We start from the raw sequence: 15,229 nt of genomic DNA, 5'->3' as shown, positions 1-15,229 counted from the left end.
AGAGTCAATTCTCCGGACGCTTTTTCGCGCGTTTCCTCTATCTCACCTAACTGTGACGTAACGCCGTTTTAATCGCGCCATTCCGTGGAAATTAGTATCACACGGTGCCCCGCTGTTTCGATTCCACTTGCCAAAAATTGATGTACGTACATACATGTATAACGTCGCCGTCGAGATCAATCAATTGCTGAATTGATTACACAATATGCTTATTATTTTTTGAAAAATCTATCTTGATAATTTATAAATAATTGATAATAATTTTTTTTGCTCTCGATTTTAATTTTACGTAAAGGGGTTTTATTTTGTTCATCGAATAGCGATTGCATCACGACGCGATCGGAAATGGATCTGCTTTCCCTGCGAAAAAGGAAACATTCCAGTGTGTCTACTTGATTGCTTTGGGAAACGTAAAGCCTTCTCGAGACGACAGGAATAGCTTGATCGTGCCAATAAACGAGGGAAAGGTTCCGTCTCGCTCGAAAGATATGATCGATTACCCCGGTGCAACCGCGCGACCATTTCCTATTTATATCGTCCCGAAATAAATTCTTCTTTTATTGCACGTTCATAAACGTGGCTGCATTATTCGGTCCTCGCGCGGTCTGCATTCTCGGTCTGTCGTGTCGTTCAAGTTTGAAGGTAGAAAACGCGAATGTGCCGTCGTACCGACCTGAAATGGCATACTTGAAAGAGAGATGCGCGGCTTATTATTATTATCGTGCTCGAGGAAATGAACAGAGCAGAAGAAATCATTTATTTATGCGTTCAATTTTACGAGAGAGAGAAAGAGAGTATTTATAAAAAATTGTTTCTTCTTAATATAAAATATATACATATGTATTGTACTATTTGAACGTATTAAAAGAAACATCGAAGATATATTAGGTAGACATTTAATAAAATCTTTTTTTTCCACCGAAAAATATATATACGAAGTACGAAAATAGTTTCACGCAGAACGCGATCCTATTCGCGAGGAGAAGCGGGGAATTTCTTCTCGATATGTTCAAATAATATCAGCCATTGAATGTCGCTCGTCCCACTCTTTTCGTAGGGTTTTTCGTTGCCGTTTTCTTTGAAGGTTTTTTCATTTTACTTTCTTTTACTCAGTCTTCCTCTCTCTCCAATCCCTCCCCTACATGCACTCCCTAAAAAAATTAAGCATTCCGTGAAATCCTTCTGCCTCGAGGCAACATTTCAACATATGTAGTTTGTCAAAAGAGATTCTCGTTTGGATATTCATCGTTCGGAAATGCCTGTACAATTTTCCCGGCCGCGGTCACCGCTCCGATATGATATACTCCAATGTCCTTTCTCAAAAATTCCGCAAAGCTCCGTATAAATCGTCGTATCCTACGGTCGATGTGATACGATTTTGATTATAAGTCGGATAAATATGTATACGTCTCTCGGAAAGCGGAAGATATTGTACGTATATTAACAATGTAAAGCGTTTATGCGAGCTTTTCCGGAAATCCTAGATTCAAGATTGCCCTGATCCCTTTCCTGAGATTTTATTATCGAGATAACATTGTGAAAAGTTGCAACACAAATTGTGGTCGAGAGAGAAAGAGAGAGATTCGCATGAGAGAAAAATTAATTTTATATTAGTCTCTCGTTAAAGTTGACATTCGCCTCGCTAAAGTTTAACGTCGTTAACATGCCAAGATAAAAATTTTACAACTTTTATAATTTGACAAGTTTATTTGTATGTGCATCGGATAAATTATTTGACCGTCCGACAAATATGAGTATTGTCAAAGGGGCATTTTCAGCAATATGCGAAAACCTCCGGTTTAATATCTCCCTTTTCCGCTTTTACTGGAACGGGATGCGTGGAGAGAAAATATCGGATATCATGAGTGAGAGGCACTTTTTGTGACAAAATACTCCGGTAATATACAACAAAATGTAGCCGCTTTCTCTACATCTCTTTTTCGTGATATTATTCTGACAAGCGTTTATGATACATTTGAAATAAGATACATAACAATACAGTAAAATAATACAGAATGTTAAATAATATATAGCATGTTTATTACAACACAGTGTTGTTCGCGATTTCTAGTTGAATAAATATTTATATTTGATTAATTAAATTACAATTATAATATACGCCAGTTGTTATCAACTTTTCACAAACTTATTCATCAATATTAGTTATATATAGAAGAATGAGAAAAAATATCGGAAAGCTATCTTAACTTTATTTACGTCATAAAGCTGGAACATTTATTCGGGAAAGAGAAAGATCGATTAAGAGCGCGAATTAATCGAATATATTGTATATATGTACAATATTTAGTGCAATATTAGTACAATATTAATCGAGGAGCGTTGAAACTCTCAAAAAAATATTTTTTTTAACAAAGTATAACAATTACGCTAAATATAGTCGATTCAAGATAATTGCACGCCGCTATCCAAAGTCGGCCAAACTTTATTAACATTTCTTCGAGATAAAATTTCGCGCTGCTGACAAAGCCCCGCAGTTATCTCGCAGTTGAACTTTTAACGGGATCTAACCAAGTATTTGCCGATATCGCAGCACAATATTCGCTATTTCATGGCCGCTTAATGTAAGCGGCGCGGAAAGAAGTCTCGCGATATTCTAATCTCGATATCTTTCGTGATATGAAATTACCAAGTGGAATTGCGTTAAATAAGTTTATACACAATTAATTAAAAGCGCACGAGAGCAATTAAAAGTCTTCGGGAGAGTCTACGATCGAACGCGCAAAAAAAAAAAAAAAAAAAAAACAATTGCGCGCAATTCAAGAAACTCTGGTCAGAGTAATTATCGTAATTGCTTTAATCGCGCTTCGCTTAAGCGGAATGAAATGTCCGTGCGCACTTTTGGGTAACTATTTGTTTCGAAAAAGAGAAGAGAGACCGGTCAATTTTTGTTGCCGTCGCAGTTACTTTGAAAGTCAAGACTTTGGACAGAATTCTCGCGCTTTAAACGAGCGCGGGCGTCTTTTGCGCGGAAAATAGTTTAGAGTCGTCCTCGCTAGGAGAAGAAGGACACTAACCGCTCGCACGAAACTCGTTCGTTACGATTCCGGGCGCGTGTCCCCGGAACGAAGTGAGCGCTATTTCTCGTAAATTTAATTTCCAAAGTGTCACGCGGAGAGAGAGAGACAGAGCAAGCAAAAGCGGCGAGCGGAAGCTACGGCTACCGGCGGAAAGAGGAGAGTTCTGGGAAAGCGTGACTCATCCCGTCGTCGTTTGTCGGGACGTTGTACAACTCGTTGCGATCGATGGACCACCGCGTCTTTACAAAAAAAAAAAAAGGCGAGAAAAGCGACCAAAAATTCAGTCCATTTGCTCGTCGAACGGGAGAATAGAATGGAGAGAGGATGCAGGTTTTTTTTTATTTTTTTTAGTAGCATTATTTTAATCCCCGAGGTTGCAGAAACATTTTGACGTACGTCTACCTTCTCGCGAGCGCGATTCTAGCGGTCCGACATGAAATTAAACATTTCTCCTTTCACAGAGCCATGAAAGGTATACAAGAAGTGAGCAACTGTCTAATCTAAAGGAACGCAGAAAAATAGTAAAAAGCTCGAAATTGAAAAAACGTTGCGGAGAAATAATATTCTTCAAGCTAGCTATGTACAAATATTATCGCGAAGAGGGAGATGGTCAGTTATTGATTTAAGATATTAGCTCGCTTTGTCATTGAATAAGCTTCCCGAAGATGTAAGTATTTCTCGAAATAAATCGTAAAAGAACTATGCCAAAGTCGCGAGAATCTCGTTAAAACATCTCGTTACATGTATATGTGTGTTTCATACAGATAGCCGAATCGTTCCTTAAATCCATTGTGTTTCCCAAATTGATTTACGCCACAATGTGTTTCGGAGCATCGGATATTCCCTTGATACCTCTTCTATTCTATAATAGCATCTCGCCGGCGAAATTGTTTTTTTTTTCTTTTTTTTTTTATTACATCGAATTGATACGATACCGGGAAAGACGGATTCTCCGGGACGCCGATTTCAGAGAGAGTTACCGCATACTCCAATCTGCTAAGTGAAAGTCCCTCTCTGTTGTCAGGTTTGGCGTAGAGGGCTACTACTCGTTCTCTGCGTAGTTTTTGTCGGCGATGGAATTATGTCGATTTTGATGGCGGCGATATATACGAGAAATCTGCGGAAGTGCTCGCTGCCGATGGGAGAATCGCATTAGAATCGATCGATGATTGATTTCGACGCTCCGTGTTCTATGCTCGCATATAGACACGAATATGTATCGGCGAATATATATATCTATCGAACGATGTTTATCGCGATGTCGCTCAATACCTATCTACTCTATCTACTTTGGCGAAATAGGTTACTCGGTGTCCTCGTCGCGTTTTCCCAAACTCGCGCGCCGCGTAATAAAACGCATCCGCGCAAGACGTCAAGACGATTTCGGGCTGCGCAAACATACCCCCGTCGTGTGGGAGCGTCGGTAAACACGTCCCTCGTTCGTCGGAAATTACAGTTTGACGTTTAAACTTTTTGCGCTAGTTACTTGCATGCAAACTCGCCGCGCAATTGGAAATTAATGGAGAGCCTCCCCGAGTATCGCTTCAATTTACGTAGCTGTTAATTGTACGTCAACATCGTATATATCGAGGATGAAAAAATTATCTTTCTTGAAAAAAAAAAACTTAACCAGACATGATATATCAACCCCTTGATATATTAAAATCCTTGTACACCTTTTTCCCCGTATAACATCCGTATATATAATATTTCTCTCGCCAGACGAGAATCGATGAGGGAAGAAATGCGAGACGGAGCAGCATATATGAGAAGAACAATACGCGCGTTTAAGTATCGGGGAAAAGCGAGATGCAAACTCCCTCTCTCTCTCTCTCTCCCTGCACATTGTTCGACGATATTTCAGCGACGCTCGTTTCCATTTCGCAATAGCGTCAAATTACTAGAAACGACTCCCGTGAAAGGAACCCCGCGGCCGCGCGGTGGTAGCGATTCATAAAAGCTCGGGGCGCTTGCGAGGTCGATGAAAAGCTGCGACTTCGAAAGGTATCAACGGCTGACCGCGGCACAAAGAAGCCCATATCCTGACGCAGGAACAAAAAGCACTTTGGAGCTAAAAGCGCGCGTCGTCGTCGTCGTCGTCGTCGTTGTCGTACGGTGGCGGCAAGTTATTTTTATGAAGTCGTCGGATATATAAGGATCTATCTCGTAACGACACACACAACAATCGTAAACGCTCAATTATCGAGCCTTCCGGGCGTCGCTTCTTGAAGGGGGGAGGGTGGAGGAAAAATGTATATATACACGCAAAATATACGAGATAGAAAAAAACTTTATTGAATTTACAGGCGAGTTTTACGATTGTAAGGTAAATATGAGGGAATTTTAGCGGTAAAGGGATAATAAATTGGTGATGGGCAACCAAAATGTTATTTTTCAATCGATTGAATTTTTCAAAGCATTATTTAATTTAATAGGACCTTTATTTATTTTATTTTTTTTTAACACCCGCTTGTCAAAATGTTTAATGTTCGAAATTGATTCGAGCCACGCGAGTTATTTCGAGCGCTCAAAATCATCTCTGAATCCTTCACAAACGCGAAGCTGAACGTTGGTTGGTACCTGTACAAAAGCACATCGCTTTATACATATAAACGCATTCGCGTTCTCATTTTTGCAACGACGATAATTTAGCGCGGCTTTTGCGCGCACCGGCCAAATCGAAACGACAAAAGTATGAAACATTATATTTGCATGCGGAAAAGGGAGATATATGCATACAGAGTGTGTACCATAGGGCACGAAATTTGAATTCGAGCTTTCGTCTCGACAGCGTGTCGCTGCAACGTTACGTCGTCTCTCATCGTGTAACGCCGCAAAATATTTCAGACATCCTCTATTATAAGGGAGAGGAGGAGGTTGAAGAAATCGCGGAAGGGAGTCGCGTTTCATCCGCGGAGAGATAGCTAAAGCACTTCCTATCATCGGACCGGGTTCCGGTTTTATCGTCTCTCGCTCGTCGTCCGCCGCGCAGGACAAAGAATCCTCGGGATATAGGATTCGCCGGAATAATCGCGGGGAAATTTATGAGAGCGGACGCGTTGGAAATTTCGGTCACGTAACACGCTATCCGCCGTAACGATACCGCACCGAGACAACGTAAAATCTCCGCCGCTATCCGGCTAACGAAACTAATTTCGTTCACGAGCTCTCTCTCTCTCTCTCTCTCTCTCGCCATTTGGTCGGCGAAGGTAATGGAACGTAATCTATTTATGTAACTGCCTCGCTCTATATACGGTAAGCAAACTCGGAACTCGCGAAAAGTGGTTACGACATTGCTCCCTCGTGTGTCGCGCGTCTTACTTTCAATCCTTACTCGACTCCTCCGTTTCCTCTTCTTCGGGAGTAACTCACGCAAAGGACTCGCTCTCGATCGAGAGATCCAAACTCTATTAATTCCGAGTGTACAAAGTTTAGCAATGTCAACGCGCAATCTCTCCCGTAATGTAACTTTTCGAACTATAAAACTTTACAACGCAATCGTTAAAAGGCAGTCTTGATTTTTTTTTTTTTTTTTTACGCGCTTGTGATAAGACTCTTGCTCCATAAAACGATGTATCAAATTTTTTATCACATTTTTCTGTAGTAATTAATATTCTTTCAAATATGCGAATGTGGTACCTGCGTCCCGTATCGGCTTTTCAGGAGTCGCGATACATGATTTATATATTTCGACGGCTTTTTCAGGTAATCAAGCATAACGACAGTCGTGTGTTTCCGCCGTTCGGTTTTGTCGAGTTGTCCGATAGATAAATAAGCGACAAAATGCGACGTGATTGCTTCACTGAGAACATGTGAGAAAAATGCCTTTTTCCAATGTAAACGCGCAAACTGCTCTATACGCGCAGTGTTTTTATTCTCATTTATTTGCGCAATAATACTTTAAATTGGCGTAACTCCACAAACGAACCCGCACGCATAAAACAGAGTTACCCAATCACGCCGAGTCAATTTTTCATACAGTGCGAGAGACATGGCTCGTTAATTTCTTTCATTGCGAAACCTTGATTAAACATTAATATTGGACTGTAAAAAAAAAGGAATATTTTACTGAGAACTGTGTCTATATACGTTCTCCGCAAGGCGATCTGCAAAATGTGTAAAAATCCGATATTTCGCAACAAGTTTCGCGCAAACTGTTTCATTTCTCTCTCCTTAATTACTCTCCTAATTTCTAATCATTCGACGATATTGACGTACCGCATAGAGAAACATTCTCCGCCGTCTGATAACAAATTTCGAAGGCACGTTTCGGGATCCTTTGTTCTCTCTTAGGCTCTGTCTAGAAATGTGTTCTCGTGCCTGGCAGAAAATACGCTAGTTTCCACACAAATACATACACGTACCACCCTTTACACATAGAGACGCGCATCAGAGATAGGAGCAAAGATATGAGAGCCTTATCGACCGCTTTATCGGGGCACCTGAGCCCTTAACTGCGACCCCCTGTATCGTGGCGCGGTCGTAGATAAAGGACTCTCTTTCCTCGGCTACAACGCTATAACGTTCCGGAGCAGGTGTATGGTAAAGGGAAAATTGCGAGTACTTACCTATACACGGCTACACGATGGAGCGGCAGACTTGGCGCTCCGATGGCGGTCATGAATCTACCCTCGACATCGTGCATACACGCCGATCGAAGGTCACGCGCCGTCACTGAAGCACGTACATAGGTGCTTTGAGGATGAAAGCTTAGGCATGTCTATGTGTGCGCGTGTATGCTCAGAGAAAGCGATTACAAACGTGGCGTTCGGGCAAATTCGGGCGCGTGCAAACTGAAACAAAGCGGAAACAAAATATTAGAACAAAGTTCAACAAAGTGGGAGCAGAGGCGATTGTCGAAAGGGATAAATACAAACGATACGAAACATGGTAAGAAATTATCTATTTTTTTCTACTAATTTATTTGACACGCGCGCGCATTCTTCCAACATTTTCCCGATATTGTAACATCATCTCGACAATATTATGCGCACGCGAGTCTAACTTTCCAATTCGAACGTGGCTCCCAAAGTTTCTCGTTCCGGAGAGAAGTGAAACACTAGGCGACGCAATCGAAGAATCTATCCGTAGGGCGCGGAATGTGCAAACTTCTTTAGAGAGAACGACGTGGAAATCGTCGTTACGACCCGCTCGTGTAGAACCGGTTGCAACTTTTACGATCGAGAATGTAACGCGAAACGAAATGGAAAGGTAAGAGGAAGAATCTCTCTCTCTCTCTCTCTCTCTCTCTCTCTCTCTCTCTCTCTCTCTCTCTCTCTCTCTCTCTCTCTCTCCATGTACATAGGGATGCCCTCGTGTCACTCGGAGTTTGGAAGAAAACGCGGACTTTGAGAAAGAGGGAGCGTGACCGGCCTGCGAAACAGACTCTCGCCCAAGTTTATTTCGCAGCGCGACCACCGTCCCGCTCACAAATCATCCGACACGATAAATACCGTCCATCGTGGCGAGTATGCGACGCGACAGCTTTTACTCGAACTCTGGTACAGCATAAAGCTACGTGTAATGTCGCCGGGAAAAACTTGCGCAATGAGTTTGCGAGCAGTGCGTTTTCCAGCAGTTGCGATTGGATCTTAAAAGGTCTTCTTTCTTCATCTAAAATTCGTTTCGTATCATTTTTGGATGATTTCCGATTTCCAGGTGATCATTTTGCTTATAACATATTATATCTTACAATATCTTATTATAAAAAAATGTACCGTCCAAATACTCTACAAAACAAAGCAAAAAATATCTTAAAAAATTTAGAGACCAAGAATCGACATATTTAAATCTCACATACACTCGGTATTATTTTACGACAAAAATTGTCCAATAGAAAGAAAAAGAAACAAAGCGGGAACACATTTGTTTTCTCACAATCTTGCGATCACGTAGCGATGTCGATTGACGATTCAATTTACTTTTCGGAAAAACAATGCCGACCTAACCCACGTCGCCGAGTCAATTCGATTTTGCGCAAAACGTTAGTGTTTTTCGAGTCGCTGATACGCTTCGTTCCCACTAATAAAATAATCGTGGCCGGATAACAAAAGCGCGACGCGAGTGTGACAACCGGTGGTCGGCGAGGGTGGATACATCCTCCCTCGGTAGACGTCAGCGGTGTTACGCGTGACCAGGTTACGGAATCAAGCTTTGACGGGGAAGGAAAGGGGATGGGGGAAGTTTATTTGTAGCAAGCTCGCGATTCGGTCACGAACCGGAAGCGCCGGACTGTAGACTCTGCCCGGTAATTCCCGTTGCGGCCGTTGTTCCCGGCTCGCGCGGACTACTCGACTACCGGCCATATGGTCAAGTCGCGTTGCCGGAGAGAGAGAGAAAAAAAACGCGGTTTGTAAAAAACGAGAGCAAGAGCGAAAGAAATGGGTGAATAGAATGAGAGAGAGGGTTTGGGGCGCTTTTTTAAAACTCTCCGGGTTTTTCGGGGTTAAGTGAGAAGTCGTGTAAAGACCGCCACGGGAAGATTCGCGTTAGAAATTATCCGCGGGAGCATTATCCGGAGATATAGGAGTAGGATATGGTAGGTGACTCTGTAACTTATTCGATATCTCACCGGTTTTTTCCTTTCGGCAGCGAGTTTTGACAGATGAAAAGCCGCAATTTAGGTATGAAATTAATTAATGGATAATATACATTATTTTCATTATTATTATTAATATTATACACTTCATATACTGGAGTGTATTGTGTATATATATAGCATTGACAATATTATTATATTTTTACAGAAATCAATCGTTATCTTGAAAGTAGAAGAAAATTAAAGAGTTTTTTTTCGACCTTAGCCTTATTAATTTTGATTATAAATAGTTTCGAATGCAATGAAAAATGCTTTTCTATTAAGACAGTTTTCTGACAGATAGTAAATAGGTTGCATGAATATTAAATATTTTTGCGCTAGAAAATAAATGGATCGCCATTGATGATGCCATCGCGTCAAATATAATCATTTTGTTTGTCAAGTTAAGCAAATATATTTGGATCGCAGCTTGTCATAGCGATGCCAGTCTATTTCGAGTAATCGGATATTCTTGATCCTTTAATCCGAGTAGATGCGCTATTATCGAGAGAGAGAGAGAGAGAGAGAAATTCTAAAAGTTTTTCGTATCATTGATCGATCTCTTTTAATCTCCAAATGCTCGTAAAATTAAACGAGGGCTAGGATTCGCGGAATAAAATGAAATGTTATCAAATCGACTATATTGTTTTCAAATATTTTCTCGCTTGACAATATTGTAAGTTAGATGCTTTTTCAACAATTATCGGAAAATCGGGTGAGGTTTATTTCATTTTGCATTTTTAGCACGACGGAATCGTTTTTCGAGAGGAAGAAACGATCGATACTTTGCAACGCAGCGTTTATCTTTTCCACTGAATTTTCTTCCGCGCGACTAATATTGGAAGCAGAAACGACGACAGTTAGTGATAATATTTTCTGTCCTCGTCGTAAACAATTTATCAACCATTTTGCCGCGCGCTTTATCGATCTTTCCCTTTCGCGTATATATAAAGCACAAAAGCACGGAAACTTATGGAAAGTAATGGCAAGTTTACCGGCAAGAAGGGAGAAAGTCAGCCAGATAAACCTGGTTAAGAAGACCGGAAGAGAGAGCGAACGGCGGGTCGCAAAGTCGAGGAGTCTTTACAACGTCCGATAGAGAAGATCGGCGATTTAAATTGTTTCTCGATGCGCCACCACGTCGAGCTGAAGCGAGGACGGGTTTTCTCGTATAACGCGATAGTTAAGATGATTTAACACCGCAAAATTCCTCGTTACGTCGGCTCTTCTCGGAGCGCCGGAGTTTAAAGTTTCCCCAAACTTGGCTTTTTGACACAGCATCAATATTTTCCTGTTTACTGGCAAAGCTCGTGTGTGTATGTGTTCCCTGGTGTATACAATATATATAATATATCTCTTAGGACCTTAAGAAACTGCTATCGGAGCGCGATTTCGAGCTCGTTGCGCCGCTCGCGAAAGAAGGTCAATAGAGAGATAAGCTAGGAGGCAAGAAGCGCAGGAAACAGATGGTCAAGGAATAAGGGGTCGCGAGATAGAGGAAGATCGTCGGACGGTTGCTGAAGGGTGGGAAGACGAGAGGGGTGAAAGGAGGGTACTGGCAGAGAAATAGAGGGAAACGGAAACGAGGACTGCTCCTTGACGAAACTTTAGCGGTATCGCGGAACAGGAGATAGACTAGAAATGAAAAAGAGAGAGAAAGAGAGACGGTAAATAAATTTATGGGGAAAGTTAAAAGCATTGCAAGCTCAGCGGTGCAGCGTGTTGCCCCGAGCGCATTTATTTTTCATTTTTCTTTTACCACACCCCCTTTCAGCCACCACCACAACCTCTCTCTCTCTCTCTTCCCTTCCATCCGTTTCATCTTCACCAGCCGGTTCGCGCTGCAGTTTCTGGATGCAACGGCCCACACTCTTTCTCTTTCCTTTTCTTTCTCTCTCTCTGTCTCTTTTTCTTTCGAGCTCGCTCAATGTGCCGTTTTTGCAGTGTTCGGACGGCAAATTGGGTTAAGTTAGAAACGCGTTCTGACAACAGGAAGTCACTGCGTTCGGAGGAGGTTAATTAACCGCGCTAATGTGAGACGCGTTTCGGTAACGAGATACGCAGCAAGATAGCTGCAAATTTCGCAACCGCGAATCCTCGCTCTTTCTCTCTCTCTCTCTCTCTCCTGTCGCATTTATCCACAATCTGTCTTTGCCTGGGATTCAATAGACCACGCGGAGGTTTAACGTTTCAAAAGAAAAAACTCTCTCCCGACCGTGTTTCTGCAAATTACATAAATTTTCATACCGGTGATTTATCATTTGGTCTTCCTGACCAGGACTACGTGCTTATGTTAATCGGCGCGCAGCTTCGTCGTGCCAATAATTCATGAGACGGGACACTCCGCAAAAATACTCGATGTACGTGTGGGTGCTATCTATCTCACACACTCGGCACAAAAATGTCCCATTGAGCCCGGAAATAACTTGCCCGGTCTTTTCGTTCCGTTATGTCTACGAAGCAAATTCCGCCGCGGACTAGGTTGATGAATTGCTCGCCGTATTCGCGATACCACCGGCGTGGAATCATGGGACCGATACGTCTCCGACGCTCGTAAACGCGATCGAGAGATACTCCCCACTTGACTATCCCTTTATACGTTTTGCCGACACAGTTTTGTGTGTGCGGAAACGTGCGTTGAATTTTGGAGATGCCGAGAAGACCCGACCGAACGGCAAAACAATCTGGCAGAAGCAAAACAAATAAGATAATACATCAGTTAATTACGGAGTTCGCTAGGGAGAAGCAAAGATCTGTTTTTGTTCGTGTCAAGTTTAGATTGTCCGACGTGGACTCCAATCTCAAGTTTAACCGCTGACCTATCATCGGTTCTTGTTGAAAAAAAAATAGGTTTTACGCGCTAAGCGGGAGATCGTCGTGTAAACTGACACTTAAAATATTAAAATATGAAATTTCACCTCAAATGTTACGCTTGTCGTAAGAGATCGTAATAAGTGAGAATTCGGTAGAAAATTTTCAAGATTCTCTCGAGACGTGTTTCAAGAATATTGAGAATAAAAATTTTACATAATTATATTACATTAATTATATTACGTATCATTCGATGTTGACTTCAACGAGCGCGACTTGAGATATTTCTAGAATGTTTTTAAAATATCTTTGCAAGAGAAATTCTTTTCGAAAAGTATCCTTTCTCTCTCGCAGCGCCAAACATCGTTGATATAATTAACGTATCAAAGCCGCGAGTGACGTCAGTTTCATTAAGAACGCTCGAACGCCGATCAGTGACAGTTTCGCCAATTAAATACAGCGCACCGGGATATATCGCGTAGGTATATGTAGGAGTATTTGTAGTCTGATTATGGTGCTGCAAGCAATTATCAAACCAACCGCGCTAATCGGCATCCTGTTGTCATCGCGCCGTCTGCGCAACACTACGGGATTGGCATTTCCCCTTCACGCGTACAAGATGTTGATGTCAAACAGCTGGATTAATATCGATCGGACCGCATCCAGGATCTACCGCGGCCGATCCCGAGGCTTCGAGAAATTGCACAGATTACCCGCGGACTGAATATTTTAACTCGATGTATGTGTGTGTGTGTGTTTTATGTGTGCATGTGTGCGAATACATTGGTGAAATATTCAACGTACTTGCACTTAGCGCTGTTCGCCGACATTCTACTAACCAAACGAACTACGACGAGAACCCACTTCCACGATAAACATTTGTTAAAGCGAACCTCTTCTGTGCGCAGTACTAGTTACGGACAGCATTGGACAGATCGGAGAGAGAGAGAAACGTCGAAACCAAAGAGAAGCTCCTCGGCTTTAAATGTAAAAAAATACAGAGACGTAAAAGAATTATAAAATAATTTTACAAAAAAATATACGAAAACACACATACATACACGTGTATACAAGGTGTCTCATATATAAAAGAGACGCCTTGTGCATGTACTGTTCTTGATTCTCCGTGTAAATAAGTTTTCATAAAAATTTTGATAATTTTGTTATAATTAAGTTTATTATAATAAAATATACTTGAAAATATATTTTATTTGAATTAGCATGAAATAAATTTTCTTATGGCAACAAAGTGTACTTTCCAGCTCTGATGAAAACAAAATAAACGTTAATGTCTATATGTAATGTAAATATTAGTGTTAATTATAACAAAATTATTAAAAAATTTTTTACATGAAAATCTAAAACCAGCAAATATACTGGTAATATAATATATAATATATATACAAACACCCTCTGTGTGTATGTATATATAACAATGTATTTATTAAATAAGGAATATGATGGGCCAGAATTGTTTTGAAAATCGAGCGACTCGAGAAAAAGTCAACCCGCCATCAAGAACATCGTTGAAATGCGACCGTAATCACGAAAAAAAAAGGGAAAAAAGAAACGAGAAATGAAAGGACGAGAAGGGAGAAAGCAAGGAGAAACGCGGGATTAGACGTACGTCCAAACGACGCCGACGACTCCCTCTCAAAGGGAAAGTACCGCTCTCAATGTCGGACAGTGGTGCAATTCTTCCGCGCGAACTACTTACGCTACCTATGACCCTACGTGTTCCACGGATCATCTCGAGGGTTCATGCTACATTGATTGCGTTCCTTCGAATTTATGGCGATTATTTACGATCCCCTGCAAAGAACAACGAGGACAAAAAACGTGGGTTACTCGGTTTCGCGTGTAACAATCCCGAAATACTTCCATAGGATTATCCGACAGGATTTTCCTTCTGTGTAAACACGTTCGATAGCGTCGTTCGCGAAAATTTTCGTACAAATTGACGGTTTCTTACCAGATGCGGAAGAAAGATACAAAGACAAGTCTCGAATTTTCAATACCTATTTCTCCCTCATTTATTACCACTTTGCTGACTCTTGACAAATGTTTGTCAGAAGCTAAAGATGCGCGATATTGTGTTAACAAATTGTGTCATCTCTTCATCGATCATCGTGATTTTTGTTCTACAAAGACCTGCTGCAAGGCATAAACTTTGCAAAGGAGCTCGCGCGCCATCCGTAACAATCTAATAAATACGAGGGCTACGGGAGAACGTTGGCACGTGCTATAGCCGGAGCTCGTAAAGTGTACCGCAAGGACGTGTCGAACGCTTAAAGCTTACGGGACGGAACTGCGGCGGATTCATGAATTCTGTTTACGATCCCGCTTTCGAAAGATGCTCGAGATATCGAAGCGTGCCGCGCTCGATGCGGCGGGGGGTTACTTTTACCGCAGTGCTCTCGTCGTCGTCGTTCAACAAAGTATGTATTTTCGCGCGTAAGAACCGTTATAAAGTCGCGGCGAAATTTACACAAGAGAGGAGAGGCTTTTCGCGAACGATTAGGACGGCTGAACAATTACACGAGGCACATACTTTACGACCGTATTTATCGCGACGAGTGCACTAACTTTTATTTATGTGTATACCAGCGTAGACAAGTTACGTTCGCATCTTATTTGTTGTGTCACTCGTCCTGGATACTTTATTTAATTATGTGTCGTGTTCAAATTTGGATTATCTTCACTTTGATGCGCGTTTTTGATGCATTTAAAGTGTAACGTTAGGGTACCATTAGGGAAGCATCTACTCGAGAGATTTTTGTTAATAAAAATGCGCAATTTTTTC

General features: G+C 41.6%; 2 protein-coding genes across 10 annotated transcripts in view; one reads left to right on the top strand and one right to left on the bottom strand.

Moving 5' to 3' along the window:
- LOC145934681 (uncharacterized) overlaps positions 1–15,229 on the bottom strand; it is a 213,359-nt gene that overhangs the window by 108,756 nt on the left and 89,374 nt on the right. The window contains exon 7 of the mRNA XM_083035323.1: positions 7,607–7,831. Coding sequence (XP_082891449.1) covers positions 7,792–7,831 — 40 coding nt within the window. The 3' untranslated portion in view covers positions 7,607–7,791. The remainder of the gene's footprint in view (positions 1–7,606; positions 7,832–15,229) is intronic.
- LOC145934677 (neurotrimin) overlaps positions 1–15,229 on the top strand; it is a 363,184-nt gene that overhangs the window by 284,073 nt on the left and 63,882 nt on the right. The gene's annotated exons all lie outside the window — the stretch shown is intronic.

Source organism: Prenolepis imparis, unplaced genomic scaffold (genome assembly GCF_030444845.1).
Source record: "Prenolepis imparis isolate NDT839.2.m4 unplaced genomic scaffold, iyPreImpa1.0 SCAF_4, whole genome shotgun sequence".
Lineage (NCBI taxonomy): Eukaryota > Metazoa > Arthropoda > Insecta > Hymenoptera > Formicidae > Prenolepis > Prenolepis imparis.
The sequence above is the reverse complement of the archived record's forward strand: the minus strand, read 5'-3'. Positions and strand labels throughout refer to the sequence as shown.